This window comes from Pyrus communis, chromosome 2, assembly GCF_041283825.1.
Source record: "Pyrus communis isolate YQ-2024b chromosome 2, ASM4128382v1, whole genome shotgun sequence".
In the NCBI taxonomy this organism is placed as follows: Eukaryota; Viridiplantae; Streptophyta; class Magnoliopsida; order Rosales; family Rosaceae; genus Pyrus; species Pyrus communis.
Window position 1 is genome coordinate 16,181,286 of NC_142566.1, and position 21,238 is coordinate 16,202,523.

General features: G+C 35.6%; 1 protein-coding gene across 1 annotated transcript; it reads left to right on the forward strand.

Annotated features, from left to right (window-relative positions):
• The first annotated feature begins 9,375 nt into the window (after nt 1-9,375).
• Nucleotides 9,376-13,126, forward strand: LOC137747584 (uncharacterized). The gene is made up of 2 exons (XM_068487716.2): nt 9,376-12,084; nt 12,415-13,126. The coding sequence occupies exons 1-2, from the start codon at nt 9,498-9,500 to the stop codon at nt 12,876-12,878; spliced, it is 3,051 nt and encodes a 1,016-aa protein (XP_068343817.2). The 5' UTR covers nt 9,376-9,497; the 3' UTR covers nt 12,879-13,126.
• The last annotated feature ends 8,112 nt before the right edge of the window (nt 13,127-21,238 follow it).

Below are 21,238 nucleotides of genomic sequence, written 5' to 3' on the forward strand. Positions count from 1 at the left end.
TTTGGGATAGAGATCCAATGCTATTTAGCATCAAATGCGTTGGTGGTGTTGGTATAGAATTCAAAGTAATACTTTACGTAGAAATGTTTTCATGTCAAACTGTCTTGTCTTGTTGTATAAAAAGTTTATGTTGTTAAATTGAATCCAAATTACTAATTCATTCGACTCTTTTTTGAATGGAGAAGTGATTTTAGCATTTTCATTTTCACTTCCAACAATTATATTCTTACTTTTATCCATGAATTATTTTGCAATATAAAAAGATTATGTTGTTAAATTGTGAATACAAATGACTACCTCATTTTATTCTTTCTTAAATGAGAAAGCTATTATATCCGTTGATTCTTTTCTAAATAATTTAATCTAATGATTGAAAAATGGGAAAGTGCTATAAGTGAAAAGGGAAGTACACAAGTCAATTTCATTCTTCATTATGTGGTTAATAATCTGATAATCTAACTTTTTTTCATTACAAGTGATATTCTGCACTAGACTATATAAAGGCAAGGAGAAAAACGCGTTTGAACTCAAGATGCAATGAATTGAAATCAAAAAACCCTAATCACTTTGACAATTCACCACTTACACCTTGGCATGTCTTTGATTACTACAAAAATTATGAGAACATGCATTTGTCTGGAAGTTTTCTAAACCACATATCAAATTGACTCGTGATTCGCATTCACAGTTTAATAATATATAAGTGTAACAAGATAACGTTGTTGAATATTACAATTAACTGACAAAGCAAATATGGCAAAGAGAGCTTTTGCAGGCTGAGATATTGTTCTAGTGCTTGTAATCATACTTCGATGCCCAAATTACTTTTCTTCTTCTGCTCTAATCTCATGCTCCAAATCAAATCCAGATTAATATAATTAAGATTTCCTTTATGATCTAAGCAAATTGTCCTACAATTTTTACGGGACTTTGAATTCTTTGTTTCTTTTTGTTTGTTGCTTCGGCATGTTCACTAATAATTTATACAAAATTAACAGAAGCAGCAGCTTGCAACAATGTTATAAAAACTGGGGAACTAGATCTTACACACTAACCAAAGGGCCTAATTACTATAAATTTCGAAGATTAGTGTTGTCAAATGGCAATTAAAAAATAAAAACTCGAGTTTTGGAGCGAGTGCGAGTGGGGGATTCCAGATTTCCAAAGGGGAGGAGACAGAAAGGAACACAGTTCAAGAAGTTGAAATTAAATTAGTAATTTGATACAACGTGTTTTCTGGGATAAAAGAGCATTGGGCTTGGGGCCTTTTAACTTAGCCCAAAGTTTTTTCCTTCTAATTCTAAGCGAAAGGGTTTGGATGCTGCACTCCCAATATCTTTTGCCAGATTAATAATTTATAATAATTCAATTTTGTTTATGGGAAAAGTTTAGCAACTAAACTCTCATAATTTTCTTTCGATTTTTTGATGAAAAAAATAACCTTTTATTATTTTGATTTGACTATAAAATGGTAATTGTACTAAATACTTGAAAGTAACGCATCCAATCTTGTCTTTTTAAACGAGTTATTTAAATTTGTTGTATTTTTTATTGTCTGGCTTTCCAATTTGAATGGTTGAAAATAACACTAAACCTAACAGAAATACTAGAAAATTTGATGGTTTGTGAAAAAATGGTACCTATTATTAAACAACTAAGAAGGTACTAATGTGAATGGCAAGTCCCACTTCAGAGAATAACCAATATTGTAAGAGCTTATAATGAGTTGGGTCACTCTTCATGTGAAGCTTAATTGTCACACGCTTTCCATGTCACCTAATTTAAGCAATAAACATGTTAGGCTTGAAATTCATCCTACTTCAAAGAATGATCAAACCAAGTCTCATATCGTTAATTAGTTATATAATAAAACTTTAATTTTACATTCACAGTGCCCACTAAACTTTAATTGTTTTTCCTACCAAATACCCCACAATGATGAAACTCAAACCAAAAAAATACCAGAGTCTCACATAATAGGTCAACAATCACATGTGGGTGTGGGTCTATTCGTTCTAAATTAGACCATTAGATGCCAAATTCAAGGCTCAAATTTGTGTACAAGTTGATTTTTCTTGTGATAAAAACAAATATTTAGAGAATAAAAAACAAACCTTGTATGTGATGTTTGCTCAAATAAGAGATGAAATCAGAAAATTTGCCACCATTGTTTGTGTCATTATAATTGGAGCATGTGATCTTGATGAAGTGATCCCATAATTTTGCAACCCTGATTGAGAAAAACAAAAAGATATGTCATTTATACTCTTATTTTTTTTTTTTTTTGGTACAACGTACACTAAGGGAATGAGCAGTTCAATTAAACTATACACAATAGACAATCCAATTTAGTATCGAATTAAGACTTCTTATTTACAAGTAAAAAAATATCACCAGATCATAATACTAGATCACTTATGTTCCCACTTGTCAGTACCAAGTTTGTTAATTAAAACAGAGTATCCAAAAAAATCATTGCCTTTTGAATCTTTTCAAGTTTGAACAAAGCTTTGGTTAGCTGGAGACCTCCGAGTCAAATTACCATAACAGCCTTTAAACCACATGATCAGTTCAATTGTGCGCTCAGCTCAGCTGCCCTTTTGAATCTTTGATGGAGACACTTGTCACAATTGCCCACCAATTGAAGGGCATTATGGTCACAGAAGAGAAAGAAGCACCTTCCCCCCGTCCCCCCCACCCCACCCCCCCCCCCCCCCCCACTCCAAACGCACCCCACAATATTGTTATTGTGTCCCTTTCTTTGGGGTGGAAGGACTGCAAAGTCATTTTCTTTCTGGGGCCATTTTCCTGTGGTTGGGACCACCTGAGTTGTACTGTGAGCCTGTGCCAGAGGATCAGACGACTGTAATTTCTATCTAGCTGCAGGGGTAAAAGAGTAACGAGGAATGCCAGCAAGTAGCAACATTTTTGTCCTACTATTCTGAATTGTTATTCTCATATCATACAATATCCCATCATGATTCGAATTATTTGTCTTTTAAGTTACATTTTAAAGATCAACTATGTCGAAATTTTTTAGTCGTCTAATGGCTATGACAAACCTTATCGTTCAACTAACCACTAAAATTTTGCAACTAAAACTGAGAAAGTAGAACAAGAAAATCCAACTATAAAAAGCTTCGATCATCATAGTATAGGCAAAAAGATAGAACGAGAAATTGAGAGCATAAGGTTAAGTGGTAACCCCACCCCCATTTTTATGGAATGGAATTCTTTCCTCTCCTATTCATTTCGCGTCCTCCCTTTCTCTCACATTTTGCTTTTGTCTTATTGTTTCTATAATAAACTAATCTAAGATTTTGACGTGGCTTCACTATAACCGTCCGAATAGGAAAAGAGGAAAGGGAATAGATATTATGAGGGAAAAGAATCATCCTTCCATTTTTATGTAGGTGGAGATAACATGAGAACTTTTTATTTGTAACCGAAACACAGGTGGTACACCACGTATTTTTATATAATTGATAAAAAAAATTATATTTTTTAAGTTATTAACTTTTTCACATACATATTTCATCATTTATATAATAACACACGTGATGTACCACTCTATAATCTGATTACATTGAAAAATCCTTTAACGTAACATATGGGGCTATTGGTCCTAAAACACGACGTCTCGTGGCCCAACATGTCAGTCAATCTTGTTTGACCAGATTTATCCAACCCAGCAAAATTATTCCTCTTTAATTATTACATATTATTACCACTCATTTTTCATTTCTTTTCTTTTCTTTTTTATTTATTATTTTATTTATTATTTTTATTTTTTGCTGATAATCATTTCGTTTTCTCATTTTATTAATCACCTATGCAAAAAATTATACAACCCCTTTTTAATGTCGGATTAAGTATAATCCAACAGTGAAACATAATAATCGATATAGAACTTAGATTAGAACCATTAAAGTTCCTCAGTACTCAGATAGTTATTAAATTATAAATATTATCTTGCCAAATTGTCTCCGGACATTTGTTATGATCGTGATTCGTTGATCATATTCCTCTAAATTAATAATATAAAAGCATAAATATTTGTCTAATCACATAAACCTAGCAGAAGAACCTTTGTTGATATATATATATATATATATATATATATATATATATATAAAACTTGCATTCGAATTTTACTTTGGGGATCTACTCAATGAGAGTATGGATCGTATTTGTAGGCATTTTGAATTGAAAACCAAAATCAAAACTAGGTCAAAACTTAACTGGACCAGTTGATTCAGTCTTTGATCGATTTTGGTTTCAAAACGAACAAACATGTGACTTAACATTACGAGATCCATTCGTTGATATTCTAATTACATCGTGCCGTCACCTTTAATTTTCAAATAATAAGAACTGAGAAGTTCTTAATTTGTGTTTAATTTACGAATAGAGTTTGGGAGATTTAACATTGAGAAAGTACATTGGTATACACAGAGTGTTATATATGTAGTGATAAATTTGTTCAATGATTTGGACCCTTGTTCAAACCATGCAATAAGGAATTTCAATGAATTTATTTAACCTTTGCGGTCACTTTGTCTATAGAGTGTATCTCCCAATGGGGCCCGGCCCCAACGTATCATCGAGTTAATGTGTCCCACCGTTCATCCTTGATCCAACAAGGGGGTCCCAATCCCAATTTTTTTTACCAAGAATAATATGCATGTCACCGGGCTCACCCCTTCATTAATCAACAAAGTTGGACAATATCATTCATACATGAAGGTGGAGACCATTGCGGATTTTGTCGTATAGCCGTGCGTGGCAGCAATTGTTTCAATTTGATGGTTACAAGTAAAAGAGGAATTAATGTATGACAGTAAGAGAGGATAAATATGATTAGTTAAAATCGGCTTCCTTTACCTGAAACGTGGACTTGCACGGTCTTTCAATTTATTTATGATAAACATATGTCAAAAGCAAACTTAAAGCACCGTGTATTATGTTATTAATTTGGATGTTGCGGTGGTATCCGAAGTCGGAGAAGTATTATTGGAAAAACATGATATTAAAGTGATTAGTTGCACAAAAGATAAATTAATGACTTGAGATATTCATCGTCACTTCATTTAATATCAAGTTAAGCACGTCTCAAATGCTCGGATTAACAGAATAAAAAAATCTAATCCATAATAGATAAGAAGCAAATCACAAGTTTAAAACGTATAAAAAATGCATATGTGGATGATAATATTAAGTTTAACGCATTCGAATGTATCCGAGGGTGTGCCTACTTGCCTCCCAATTATTCATTGGCATATAGTTTCAAATATTTTACAAGATTTAGGAACTCTATCACCATCAATAATTTCTAGTTATCAACTAAACCCTAAATTAATAGTATTACTTGTGATTCATAATTAATTAAATGTCGTAAAGAGATCGGGACATCTATCGTATACTAATGCTATCGTTTGTTAAAAAAAAATTCTTCTTTCTAGAAGTAATTAGATTTTGTCATCCGTTGGACAGATTTTGCTGATTAATTAATCTTATAAATTAGCTAATGCTAGATCAAAACTTGTTTGCTTAAAGTTTTGGTCAACAAGTAGAAAATGATCGATGGTTTGATCACCTGCAAACAAAAAGGAAAATGCTACGATACTATTGTTAAGACTATGTTTTGTGAATTATATAATGTGACAGTTGATTGTTAGACTTTTCTTTTTAATGAGTTAGGAAATGATCTAACCATCAACCGTCACATTATGTAGTTTACAAAATCTAGCCTAAAAAATGGTCTCTCTAACATCACCCAAACAAAGATGAATGTAAGCTATAAAATGACACTAATGCTGTGTTTGCCAAGACATTTACGACCCCAAATGAAATGTCAAATTCTAAGACTCAAATTACAATTGATGGTTGATGTGATAATCTAAATTCTTATGTCAAATTTTGTACTTCTCTAACCGAATTGTCAAATGTAATTTTTCTTATTTAAGTAGAGGTTTAAATGGTTGTAATTATTAAAATAACGTTGAAACAAAATTTTTTATTGGTTGAAATGTTAGTGAAATGAGAGACCCACCATTAAACCATTAAAACGAATTAAAGATAAATTTGACTCCTAATCACAAAGTTTTCAAAGTAAATAAGCAAATAACACTTCCTTTGGATATATCTTTGATGTCAAATAGGCACAGTAACATTCCACTTAGGATTTTGACATCTTATTTGAAGATGCTCTAATTCTTAGGTTAGTCCAACTAAAAGTAGAATCTAGCTAAGTTTTTTTTTATTAATACTTTCTTTTTTTTCCTTAATTCTTAACCGTGAAAATTAGTTTCGGTAAGACTTTTATTTTTCTTAACAGATAACAAGATAATGTACACTAATTCTTCTAATCTACAAGAAAAACAATTTGAACTTGGGTGCATAAAAGGAAACACATTGGTCTAGCCAATTTGGCTAAATCAAGATTTATCGGGTTTCTTAATATTTAAAAGGGAGAAAAAAAATTCTTTGAGATAAATATAGGATTAAATACCTAAAACCCCATAACCTTTTAGTGTCATTCCAAATTAGTCTCTACCTTTTTTAACATTCCGAACAAATACCCAACCTATTGAAAATGTTACATTCGTAACCCCAGTTAAAAATCTGTTAAATTAACTAGGATTTGTCTCCAAAATCAATAGAAAGTCATAGAAGCATAGTCTCCACCAACTAACGGTGACCCCCCCCCCCCAAAAAAAAAATCATATGCTATCAGCCTTCAAACTCAACCCAAAACAACCAACTCCGCACTATAACTCAAGCCACCAACATCAAGAAGAAAGTCATGAAGGTTGCTAAAATGATATGGGATGCTATAATGCGGCCACCACCATCTGCACCTCCACAAAAAAGAATTAGAAGCTTTACAAGCTAAGAATCGGCATATGAAGAAAATACTTGAGCAGTAACAAGCTTCTTTCATTTTGATTTTTGTCTTAGTGTTTGGATCTCTTTCAATTGAATCAAATAAAACTAGTAAGTACCTAAATGCTATGCATATGTCACATCCCCGCCCGGGGCGGACCACTTCCCGGGCCCGCTCCACCTCCATAGCACGATATTGTCCGCTTTGGGCCCCGACCACGCCCTCAAAGTTTTGTTTTTGGGAACTCACGCTTCCCAGTGGGTCACCCATCATGGGATTGCTCTAGCCTCCTTCTCACTTAACTTCAGAGTTCCTACGGAACCCCAAATCCAGTGAGCTCCCAAAAGGCTTCGTGCTAGGTAGGGATGGAAATATGCATTTAAGGATCACTCCCCTGGGCGATGTGGGATGTCACACATATGTTAAGCACAAAATTGGGCTTAGACGAATTTTAATATTTGATTTTGTAGTTTGAATTAAATAAAATCACAAGTAAAACTTCTATTTAATAGAAGGCGAAGGCGAAAGCGAATTTGAACCACAATATTGTTAACCGATTGTGAGGTTTAACTCATTTTCTACCTCTTAAACCATCTCCAATCCTTGAGAATAAAGCTTAAAATAAAATAAGGGCCGTAAGTTGGGCACATGACTAACATTTTTAAAATGTTAAAGCCTATGCTCTTAAAGAAATGAGTCTCCTTGCACTCCTGTCAGTTTATTTATTTTTTTGTTGATTTTGTTTCACTGACTCAATTTTGAGGCTAGAAGAGAAATGGAAGCGTGCATGACCATAAAAAGAGTGTGAAAACTACTTCCTAAACAATATTTTAAAAGATTATAATAGTATAGTGGTAAAAAATTCTATGTCACTTCCGCAATGGAAGACTAGCTAACTTCCCGCGGGAGTGGCATCGGATTTTCTTATTATCTCCTTCGGTTTGTGCATAACATACCTTTATATTTCAGGTTATCAATTATGCTGTTATAAATGAATGCTAATTATTGTGATGTGAGAGGAGCGAATTAAGGTTAAGCCCCATTAATTATGTGCGAATTGCCAAATGAAAAAACAATAAGGTTAAGCCCCATTAATAATGTGCGAATTGCCAAAAGAAAAAACCCCATTAATAATGTGCGAATTGCCAAAAGAAAAAAACAATCACCCAAGTTCTGTATCACCCATAATCACTCATTTTTACTTTTCACACACTTTTGTTAATTTTTGTCATATTTTTTTCAATTCATTCGATCTGATAGCAAAAAATGGAGAAAAAAGTATGAAAAGTAAAAAAAGATACGTTGATATATAGCACTACCTACAAATAACACATAAATAAAGGTTAAGATCAAGAGACAAATATCTCGAGCAAGCAACGACTATTAAAATATATTAGTTAAGCCCCAATTAATTTTTATGGCCAAACAAATACTCAACTTATTGAAATCTCACATTCGTTCAGCTCCAATTAAGTTTTAAACTTATATTATTTTCAAAACCCACCAACTGGATATATCATGGTCAACATTAATATTAGTTGTCTCAAAATCTAAATTTCAAACATATATAGGTTATATAATATGGAACCCAAATGGGCATTGAATTGAATCGAAAATGAACCAAATTGAAATTACATTAGAAGGGCTATCTTCTAAGAAAGAAAAGGGTTAAGAATTCAGATAGGGTCTTAAAGAGAAAATCCAAAACCAATTCGAAAATTATTAAACAAAATCAAGCAGCAATGTCTGTTTGAAGTCCAATACTTCTGTTTTAGATTTAATAGTTCAATTTGATTCGGTTTTGATGAACACCACCATTGAAATCAAACCAAACTAAACCATTGTTAATCGATTCTAAGGCCCGACTCGATATGGTTGGATGCAATTTAAATACTTTGAAGTTTGAAGTTTCTTTAATGTAATTAACTTGTTATCAATACTTATGTAATCTAATTGACTAAATTAACTAAACAAATAACTAAGTTGAAATGGTAATTGAAAACCAATAATGTAAGACCGGGTAGGGCTTGGTCGGGGCCGAATACCCGGCCCATTTTACAGTTGTGATATACATGATGGTTGTCCATTTGTAGCCATAACATACGCTTTTGTCAATTCCAACTTATATAATCGAATAGTACATTCATAATTCAAACACATACATTGAACATCAATTATTTATCCAACTTTATAAATAAAATAAAAAAGGGGTATCAGCATAAGATTCAGAAACAAAAACAAAAAGCTATATTTTCCTCCAAAAAGGACTTTTTTTACTCTCACAAAGGACCCTTTTCTGACCCAAAAGAGTCCTATTCTTTTATATTTTCGTTCATACTGAAAAGAAAAAAACAATAAAAGTCCAAAACTTTCAATCAAATATTTCAAACCCATCTTCCTTTATCTTTCTCTTTTTTTTTTTCTTTTTTTTTTTTTAAATTTATTATTATTATTTTTTAAATTTAAAAATAAGACAATAAAATCACACAATCTCTACTTCTTACGGAAGAAGAGAATAAAGTCTCACTCTCACTCCAGCTACTCTCTACACCCCGCCCCTCCCTCTTTCTCTTCTCTCCTCCACACACCGCCCACCCAAACACCACGAAAAATGCGGCTCCTTTTCTTCCTCCTCCTCCTCCTCCTCCTCCACCACCACTCTCTCTCCGCCATCGCAATGTCCAACTACCGCGCCCTCCTCTCCCTCAAGTCCTCCATAACCTCCGACCCCAACTCCGCCCTTTCCACCTGGACCCCCACCACCAGCCACTGCACTTGGTCCGGCGTCACCTGCGACTCCTCCCGCCGCTACGTCACCTCCCTCGACCTCTCCGGCCTCGACCTCACCGGCACTCTCTCCCCTGACCTCGCCCACCTCCGCTTCCTCGCCAACCTCACCCTCGCTGATAACCAGTTCTCGGGTCCCATCCCGCCTGAGATCTCCGCCCTCTCCGGCCTCCGCCTCCTCAACCTCTCCAACAACGTCTTCAACACCACCTTCCCCCCTCAGCTCTCCAACCTCACCCGCCTCACCGTCCTCGACCTCTACAACAACAACCTCACCGGTGACCTCCCCGTCTCCGTCACCCACATGACCTCCCTCCGCCACTTGCATTTGGGCGGCAACTTCTTCTCCGGCCAGATCCCTCCCGAGTTCGGCCGCTTCCCATTCCTCGAGTACTTAGCCGTCTCCGGCAACGAACTCGGCGGCCCAATACCCCCCGAAATTGGAAACTTAACCACCTTGAAAGAGCTCTACATCGGCTACTTCAACAGCTACGAAGGCGGAATACCGCCCGAAATTGGAAACTTGTCCAATCTCGTCCGCTTCGACGCCGCCAACTGTAACTTAACTGGAGAGATCCCGCCGGAAGTGGGTCGACTGCAAAATGTCGACACCCTGTTTCTCCAGGTCAATGCTCTTTCCGGGTCGTTGACACTCGAGCTGGGTTACCTCAAGAGCTTGAAATCCATGGACTTATCCAACAACGTGTTTACGGGCGAGATTCCGGGTTCGTTTTCGGAGCTCAAGAACTTGACCCTTTTGAATCTCTTCCGAAACAGGCTCCATGGCGCCATTCCCGACTTTATCGGCGACTTGCCGGAGCTCCAGGTGTTGCAGCTCTGGGAGAACAACTTCACCGGCAGCATACCTCAGGGTCTGGGCAAAAATGGGAAGCTCCAAATTCTCGACCTTTCGTCGAACAAGTTGACGGGAACTCTCCCTCCCGATATGTGTTTCGGGAACAATCTCCAGACCCTCATCACTCTGTCAAACTTCCTTTTCGGGCCGATTCCCGAGTCGCTTGGCCGGTGCGATTCGCTGAGTCGGATTCGAATGGGTGACAACTACCTCAACGGGTCGATTCCGAAAGGGCTGCTTAGTTTGCCCAAGCTTACACAAGTCGAGTTGCAGGATAATCTCTTAGACGGTTCGTTTCCCGAGACAGATTCAATCTCGGGGAATCTCGGCCAGATTAGTCTCTCCAATAACCGGCTTTCCGGGTCTCTTCCGCCCAGCATCGGCAACTTCTCCGGCGTCCAGAAGCTTCTTCTCGACGGAAACAAGTTCTCGGGTCGAATTCCACCCGAGATTGGGCGATTACAGCAGGTATCCAAGATGGATTTCAAGCACAACAAGTTCATGGGTCCCATAACCCCCGAAATCAGCCATTGCAAGCTCTTGACATTCGTCGATCTCAGCCGAAACGAGCTCTCCGGCGAGATTCCGAAGGAGATTACTGGTATGAGGATACTGAACTACCTCAACCTGTCGAGAAACCATCTTGTGGGCAGCATTCCGTCGTCTATATCCACAATGCAGAGCCTGACATCTGTGGACTTTTCGTATAACAATCTTTCGGGTTTGGTTCCGGGGACCGGTCAGTTCAGTTACTTCAATTACACATCGTTTCTGGGAAACCCCGATCTCTGCGGTCCCTATTTGGTTCCCTGCAAAGACGGGGTTGCCAATGGCACTCACCAACCTCATGTCAAAGGTGCACTCACTGCTTCACTGAAGCTGTTGCTTGTTATTGGGTTGCTTCTGTGCTCGATCATATTCGCTGTTGCAGCGATAATCAAGGCCCGGTCGTTGAAGAAAGCAAGCGATTCCCGAGCTTGGAAACTGACTGCATTCCAACGGTTGGACTTCACGGTTGATGATGTGTTGGATTCGTTGAAGGAGGACAACATTATTGGGAAAGGAGGGGCTGGGATTGTGTACAAAGGAGCTATGCCTAGTGGTGACAATGTGGCTGTCAAAAGACTCCCTGCAATGAGCAGAGGCTCCTCCCACGACCACGGATTCAACGCCGAAATCCAAACTCTTGGTCGAATTCGGCACAGGCACATTGTTCGACTATTAGGTTTCTGTTCGAATCACGAGACAAATCTTTTGGTCTATGAGTACATGCCCAATGGGAGCTTGGGTGAAGTTCTTCATGGTAAGAAAGGGGGTCACTTGCATTGGGACACAAGGTACAAAATCGCCATTGAGGCTGCAAAGGGTCTATGCTATCTTCACCACGACTGCTCGCCTTTGATCGTCCACAGGGACGTGAAGTCGAATAACATCCTTCTCGACTCCAATTTCGAAGCTCATGTTGCGGATTTTGGCCTTGCCAAGTTCCTGCAGGATTCCGGAACATCCGAATGCATGTCCGCAATTGCTGGTTCTTATGGATATATTGCTCCAGGTGTGATATGCTCATTCAATCTTTGAATTTTTGGTTACTTTATTACTGTGTAAAAATGTACTAACTGAGTTGAGTTTTGGTTCCCTGATAGTACTATATGTGTAAGGTCTTTGCATTTATTTCTTGCAGAAGCTTCTTTGTAATCTGGCGAAATTTGACTTTTGGTTTCATAATTGCATATATGATTTTGATTGAAAATTTGATTTAGTGGTTGGTAGGCTTCGTTGAAAGTAGATGAAATTTAACGACTTTTTACTGTAACCCACAAAAATTGACAATTGAAGTGGATGAGCACCTAATTAATTTGTAAATGGTTTTTGGTTTGTGCAGAGTATGCATACACGTTGAAGGTTGATGAGAAGAGCGACGTTTATAGCTTCGGTGTGGTTCTCTTGGAGCTTGTTAGCGGCAGGAAACCGGTTGGTGAATTTGGGGACGGAGTAGACATAGTCCAGTGGGTGCGAAAAATGACAGACTCAAACAAGGAAGGAGTCCTCAAAATCCTTGACCCTAGACTCCCTTCAGTTCCTCTCCATGAGGTTATGCACGTATTTTACGTTGCAATGCTGTGCGTGGAAGAACAAGCAGTGGAGCGTCCAACAATGCGAGAAGTGGTTCAAATTCTAACCGAGCTTCCAAAGGCACCTGGCTCAAAACTGGTAGAGGATTCAGCCATCACAGAGTCCTCCCCTCCCCCTGCCACTACTGCATCAGAGTCTCCAGGTACAACGTCAAAAGACACGAAAGACCAGCCACCACTGCAGTCTCCGCCGCCTGATCTTCTTAGCATATGAAGTCATAGCTTTTTTCTTCTTCTGGGAATGCAAGTGTTCGTTCTAAAATTGCACGAATCGTACTAGCGTTTTTACTGTATGTGTTGTTTAGTTTTATTTGGGAGGGGTTGGTTTGGTCTAACTTTTAAGTTTGAAGTTTTTCGGTGTACAGTTGGACGTTTGGGGGAGGGGGGAGGCTATTTTCTTATAAGTTTGTCTTCATCATGTAGTAGTAATGGTAGTAGTACTGAATGCTGATTTCCACTTCATCTTCTGCTGCACACTGTATGGCATTAGCTGCTTCCTGTTTTAAGCCTTCAAATTGCAAAAGCAAATTCACAGGTGTAAAGATCAAGGGGAAGGAAGAAACTGTTTTTTCTTTTGAGCATAAGAAAGAAAGAAAGCATTTTTATTTTTTATTTTTTTTGAAAAAACGATATCCTTCGCACTAAGGAAGGCTTAGTTTTATAACAAACTAGCAATAATGTGATTCAAATTATCTTTTAACTCAAACCTAAGATCTAATGAAGAGGAAGTGTTTTGATTACTTGTGAGTTACGTGTTTCATTTTGGAGATAATTGAAGAGGCGTGCTATTCACACATTATTTTTTACTTTTTGCACATCCTTTTAATTTTCAATCGTAAGATTGGTTGAATTGAAGAAGATCAAATAACAGAAATTAATAAGAGGTACATGAGAAGTAAAAAGAGATGTGTGCCTAGCACATCCCTAATTGAATGGCTTTTTACTATATGGGTTCACTAAATCCACTAATTGAATCTATGTTAAAGATTCACTAATTTCCTCATAAACCCTAAATTGAACCTCTCTAAAGATTCACTAATCTCATCATAAACCTTAAATTGAAACACTCTAAAGATTCACTAATCTCATAAACCTCATGGATAGGTTTATTTTAGAAATCAGCGAATTAGGTTCATTAACACGATAAACCACACAATCAGACTTATTACAACATTATAATAAACCTATTATCTACATTTGTATTATTTTCCGTAGCCTAATATGTAGTGTAATATTGCAATAGACCTTGTGGTTTATTGTGTTAATGAACCAAATTTGCTGATTTCTAACGTATCAGGCTACGGAAAAAATACAAATATACATAACAGGTTGATTAGCTTAGGCTCCTCACAAAATTGAGGATCGCCAACATTACTTACAAGTTGCTGGTTGATGTGATGGAAATAAGTTGGTGCTCTAGGCGTTGCTGGCTTGCATTAATTGAGAGGTAGATTGTCTGCCCTCCTGTTTTCGTGCCTTTTCTATCCTCTTTTATTTGTACGGTCACGGTTAAATCATGTCAATATTTTATATTAATTTTTTAATAGAGATAATAAGATAAAAAATAATAAGAATATAAAATATTAATGTAACTTAACTGTGATCGTACAAATAAAAAAAATGAGAAGTACACAGTAACAGAAGGACATTCAATCTACTTCCAATTAATTGATGATAGGAAGGAGGCTTTGCCGTTTGAAAAGAGTGACACCGAATTCTATTAAATAAATGTAGTATGTGACGATGTGTTTTTGTGGGGGGGTGTGGTGTGGGTGGGTGACATTTAGCATATAGGAAGGAGGCTTTGCCGTTTGAAAAGAGTGACACCGAATTCTATTAAATAAATATAGTATGTGACGATGTGTTTGGGGTGGGGGTGGGAGGGGGGATGACATTTAGCATATTGGACCGCAACTATCTATTTCAAAGAATTCGGATTCTCCCTAGATTTTCTTTGGGAGAATTCTAATAATTCATTAATCTTGTTCGTTTATTGTATATCATATGATTAGAAATTATTTTAAATATTTTTATTTAAAATTAAACTCAAACAATATTTACAAAAAAATTAACCATACGATATATGATAAATGGATACAATTCACGAATCTATAAGATCATCACCAAAAGGATCGGGAGAGGATCCTGTTGGAATTTTAAATACCATTAGACCTTTAAAGCAGTGCAAGGAATCTGGACGGGGGGATTCATGAGCCCTGTCTTTTTTGTGCTATACTTTTTAAATTAAAAAAACTAAAGAATTTTATAAAAAGTTTTTTCAAAGGTTGCCTAATTGGAGGGGAGTTACAGATCAAATTATTGACCCAAAAAAAAATAAAAATAGGAGGGGAGTTACAGATCAAAATATTGACCAAAAGAAAAATAGGAGGGGAGTTACAGATCAAATTATTGGCCAAAAAAAAAAAAAGGAGGGGAGTCACAGATCAAATTACATCAACAACAACAATACTTTATCCTTTTATGTGGTGTAGGCTATATAAAACTTAAAACACTACTGCATAGGATTTTGCGTTAAGTTTTCGTTAGTTTCACATCTCCATGTCTTTTCTTTAAATCTATTTTCGATTCTTCTTAGGTTTTCCTCTATCTTTTTTACCCTTAGTTTTTGTTTTCTAATCACATTTTCTAACCGGAATATTTGTAGGTATTCTTTCATATGAACAAACCACCTTAGATTGCAAGGGTTCATAAAGGGAAATGATTTTCACACACCATTTTCAATTTCTCATGCACATCTCTTTATTTTCAACCATTAGATTGAATAAATTAAACGAAGTCAACAATCAAGATTAACTAGTTGTCGGAATCAAGTGTGGAGGAGAAGTACAAACTTGACTACTTGTAAAAGAACAAAAGATAGTAAGATCACCTTGGTACTGGTGGCGTCTCTAACCAAAGGCTCTCCGACGATGAAGTTAGTAACAAATCTTAAGACGCAAGCAGCGAGCAAAAAAATAAAGCAAAGAGTGTTATGTGCGATAAGTGTTTGTTAACAGAGATTAACCCTAGTAGGGTGTATTTATACTAGTCGAGAGATTGGCCTTTTAGGATATGGAATCCGTATAAATCGGGAGAATACTTAAAGGATATCTAAAGATAGATATTACTTCTTTTTAGGAGTGTAATTACTTGTGAGGCACGTTAATCCCTATGTTGTAGGTATCTCCAAGAGTGCAGGCCTGGTTAATTCTTACGGAACAAGAATGGTTGATCTTGGCGAAGTGGGTTTGCCCATGTTACGGGAAAACAGCAGGATGTGGTGGTATCATTGATTTGTTTAAGCAGCTCAGTCTAATCGGAGATGTTGAGTCCATGATCAGACTTCTAAGATAAGTATATTTCGACGCTCTTACTCTGACCAAGAAAATCATAGTTCACAGTTGCCCCTAATTATGTATTTGAAACCCACCTTTTGACACTAGGAAATATAATCCACGTAGGATAGGTATTTATCCAAATAAGCATGTTGTAGCCCAACATTTTCTAATAATTTACCTGGTTGATCCCCATTTTATTAGCTTGCAATTTGTGACTGTATATTAAGGTTCATGCTCGATGGTGAATATCCCATGCAATTAGGCCGAAAAAATGTCGATAATTTAGACCCTGTTTTAGAAGAATCTAGATTGCGATGATCAATCTTGTGAACATGTTATAGCAAAATATTCTTCAGTTTCTTAGCTCAGAGTATGCTTGATAACGTGTTGTGACCTATTTTACTGAAGAAAGAGAAAGGATGTGATAATGAGAGAAAAGATAGAGTTGAGGAATTTTTGTGATGTATATTTTCCATCACCTATGCCTTTTTTTATAGTAAATCAAAGAGAATTCCTTGTCTTAGAAGTAATACAACCTATAGCAATAAGATATTTTAGTATCCTAAATACAATTTACTAATGATTTACACAATCACACATTTGCTAGATTATTTATTATTTATTTATATATATTTTTTGCTTGAGAAAGAAATCAATTAAAGCAAAAAACCTTGCGAAAAACCAATAATACCGATACAATCAAACAAAAGAGCAATTGTAGCCTGCGAAGGGAGACATGTGCTAGAATTTGTGTCACAATAATTTAGACTTTTGCACTTTAATGTGTGATTTTTTTAAATACAAAAGACAAGACATTTAATGCATTAAAATTATATATTTTTTGTTTTTCAAAATTATTAAAGGTCTTGTTATTTTTTTTTCTCATAATATTAGAAAAAGTTAAAAGTTTCGACTTTCCATTCCCCAAGCTTAAAAACGAAAATAAGACAAAATATGACTACTGGTATATAATTATTAGTTCATTATAATGGTTAAGTACATACTTTGTATGTGTTAATTAGCAGTTGTTAGTGATAATTTATGTAATATGTACAAATCCAATGGACTCGTCACACTTTGATTAAATTTCTGGACGACAATTTGTCCTGTAATTGAATAAAAAAATGGGAGCTTTTAGTTTACACCCAGTCAATGACACGATATATGAATAAAACCCCCCTTTTACACTAGTAAATATAATCCACGTAAGATAGGTCATTTATCCACATAAGCATGGGGATGAGGTGGCCCAACGTTTTCTAACAATTTACCTGGTTTTGGAATTTAACTTGGCTCTTTAACGGAGGAGAAGAAGATCTCCTCAAAATTTTACGTGGTTGATTTACGGCTTCATATTTTAAATTGAAATCGTTCATATTATAAATAACTTTGTAAAGATCATTTTTGTAAAAAACTAATCAAATATGAGATAATTTAGTCATCGAACTATATAAAAATAGATTGAAGAATTTAGTAAAAGAATTACGAACTATCAATATATTTACTATAATTGATTTAATAAATAAACTCAGCCTTAATTGATTCTTTTGTAAAAATGATCTTTATGTGGTTATTTATAATAATAATTATGATCATAAATACAGAATTTCGTAAATCGACCACTAAGTGAATATATTTTGGAATCCGGATTCTTGTCGAATCCTCTTTGTGAGGATCCCGAGAATTCATCAATCTTGTCCGTTCATCGTACATCATGCGATCAAAAATTATTTTAAATAAAAAATATTTAAAATTAAACACAAATATTACTTGACAAAAACTAAGACGATAAACGGATACAATTACGAATTTTCAGAATTCTCACAAGAAAAGATCCAAAGAGGATCCTGTTGGCATATTTAGAAACTCCTCAATATCGACGATAGGAGCCAATTAGGAGCTGTAAATTAATTATATTCAACTGACTTTTACTAAAACCTGGAAATGTTGAGGAATTTTGGGTAAAAGGATTCTCGTCGGATATTTTTTTGAAAATTCTAGAAATTTATTGATTATGATAGTTAATCGTATATCTTACGATTAGAAATTATTTTAAAATTTAAAGATCACAATTACGGAATTCTAGAAATCCCCGTGAAAAAGATTTGGCGATCATCATTTTTCCGAATTTTGGTGATGCGTCTGAGTGTAGACAAAAATCCCACGATTTAATTGGTGGATTTTGCTGCTGGCTGGCTGGCTGTATCTTCTCCGTTCTTTTATTCGCTGTCAGTTCCTCTCTGTCCTATAAGTTGTAACGTACAAACCAAACTAAGATGCCACCTCGGTATTGTTCTTGATTTGACAATGCAACTCAGACTCCTGTATTTTATTATTAATTTTGGTTTTTAAATACTGACGAACCCCAACTCAGGTGAGATTTGATTGATTTAATTTTGCATGCGGCTTTCTTTCGTAGACAAGGATTGTCTATCCTTCCACTTGCGATGTTTTACTGTTTATGTAATTACAGTTAAACTATGTTAATATTTTATATTACTATTTATTTTTATCTTATTATCTTTATAAAAAAATATAAAATATTGACGTAACCGTAACCATACAAAACAAAAAAACACGAAAAAACATCAAAAACAGGAGGGCAAACAATCATTGTCCTTCTTTCACTGCCAGGGCATGTCCCATCTTTATTTATAAGAATTTGGACCTGCATTGAAATATGATTATTCTTTTTGGGGCTTTGAAATGGTAAAAATAAGTTTAAAAATGGTACCTTTACGGGGGTAGACAGTGTAGTTATTCTTTCCGATTGTAAAGTGCAGTAACTAGTTTGCTAGTGAATTGGATAGATGGGATTCTGATCCGATTGCTATGTGAATGCAAATATGATTGATCGGATGAAAATGTGATTACAGTCGATTAGGTTATCAGATTATTGAGTTTGCTTTAGCCTTGTTTTTATTTTAGGAACATTTTAAACTTTAATTTGTTTCTTACTAACAAAGTACAGTAGATTTATACGAATATATATTGACTAATCTTGAATACGTAGGCATTGTGAATAATTTGCTAATAAGAGTTCTGAATACATTACATGTGTTAATCCTTGTGTTGAAAGAAAAAATCTACGTACAAACATTAGCTAGGAATTTATTTCTTTATGTATAAGTAAAAAAATGAGAACTTTAACAAAAAAACTCATTGTACTGTTCATTTTAACGAAAAACTACATTTTTACACTAAAAAGTCAATTATGTCACTATTTATTTTACCCTTTATTTTACCCTTATTATTAAAACTCAAAATTTTCAAAATCAATTTTATTAGTTTTCCTTGAAAAGATTAGTAAAAAGCATGCATGGTGGATTTCTGAGAATATTTTTGTAATAGAACTTGACATTGACCATTCATCTTTTAGAAAGGACGTACAAAATTATATATGTTTACCCCAGAAAATGAATGTACCACGGAGACAAGAGGCTTTTTATATATTCCATGTGTCTTTAAGCTTTCACCTTCGCATGTAAAAGGAGAAAACATTTATCTAGTAGTATTACCCCTTTTATTTGTCCTTTTATTCGTGAATCAATTTATTTATTTACTAGAGCTTTATGTAAAGGGTGTCTTTTAAGGAAAGGAAATTTAAATTAAAGTGCAAAAAGCTCCTTGGGAAATCCGTACAAATAGAGTCAAGTGAAAAATATGTTGCAAGACTATTAACCTCGTTAATAAAGTGAAATCTTTGATTAACATTCTAACAAAATAACGAAAGTCATGAGGTACTTGATAAGAAGATATTTCACCTCATGTATGTACAGTTTGTGTGTATAGAGATGCATACAAGTCATTTTCCATGCTAAATATAGTTTCAATGAAGTTGATTTCTCCTATTTCACTCCCATCCTTTTTTCTCTTTTTATTTATTCAAAAAGAATCTAACAGTCGATATCAATGAAAATCATCTTGCTAATTGGGTGGAAGATTAAATAATTCATTCTCATAGGGAAAATGGGATGCATGGAAAGAAAAAAAAATGAAAACAAAAGATAATAAGTTGATATATTAATCTTGGTTTTTTTGACCTTTGATCTAGTTTTCAGTTTAGAATACTATATATAATAATTATTTAGGGATCCATAACTTAATGCATGAATCACTGATGTGCACTGTGTTGTCTAAGTTTTCAATGAACATTACTCGAGCTCAAATCCATCGTAATGGACAAGCAGATAGAAACATGTATTTTTTAGGCTTTTCCACAGATCTGTTTAGGGATCTCAAATATAGGGGACGTTTGTTGCGCCGGACTATCTCGGACTGGATTAGCTTAAAGGACTAAGCTGGACTGGCTTAGACTAGACTAAACTGAACTAACTTAGTGAAGCGTTTGGTGCAGTATTGGACTAAGAAGCTGGATAATAACAAATTCTAATATTATTTTATTTAATATATAAATTATTAATATTTTATTATGATCTTATCTTTTTCTCCATCTTTTCCTACCATTTCCGTCCCATTCTTTTCCTCTTCTCTCATCGTCCCACCCTCTCCCTCTTTTTTTCCTCTCAGACCTCTCAATTCATGTATCTTTCTCATTTCTGATCAAACTCCTTATTGATTCCAGTCTCTATTTCTCTGTCCTCCCTCCCTCTCTAGCTATGCGTTGTTCGAACGAAACCTCATGGCTCCAATTTTCCCGACGAGTTGCAGGTTTCCCGATGTGTTTTTTGGCCAACCCTCATTAAAATGGATGAAGTTAACACCGCCAAAAAATTCATCACCATCCCTGGACCGAGATCTTAGCTTTGCATGCTCGAATTTGTCATGGATTTGAAGAAGCCCAAACAGGCCGAGACTTCCAGGCCATTTTGCCGGCCACATTCGACCACATTTTGGCCTCGATTCAAGTAAAATCGTAATCTTGTCACTCCCAGCTTCAATTTGGTATATTTTATATGAAAGTTGGTTGTGAAATGGATCTGAAAGAGAGTCGGGAAGTTAATGATTGATCTAGGTGACCGCGATGATGAGGAGTCTGTCGGGAGTGGTCGTTGAGCATGACAAGGACGAGAAATAGAGGATAGTCTTAGCTAGTCCCATGGTTATTGGGGGGTCTCACTAAGACCTCTTAGTGAAGGGTTTTGTCCATGCTAGTCCCCTTTAGTCTCATTAATGTTAGTCCCAGCATGGAACAAACACAGTATTGGACTAATAGCTAGTCCAGTCCAGTCCAGTCCGAGTTAGTGAGGGCAAACAAACGCCCCCATAGGGTTTA

Bases quoted from the DNA above. Each gene is read 5' to 3' on its own strand.
- LOC137747584 (XM_068487716.2), top strand. From the start codon at position 9,498: ATGCGGCTCCTTTTCTTCCTCCTCCTCCTCCTCCTCCTCCACCACCAC. The intron at 12,085-12,414 runs GTGTGATATGCT...TGGTTTGTGCAG, and splicing joins TTATGGATATATTGCTCCAG to AGTATGCATACACGTTGAAG.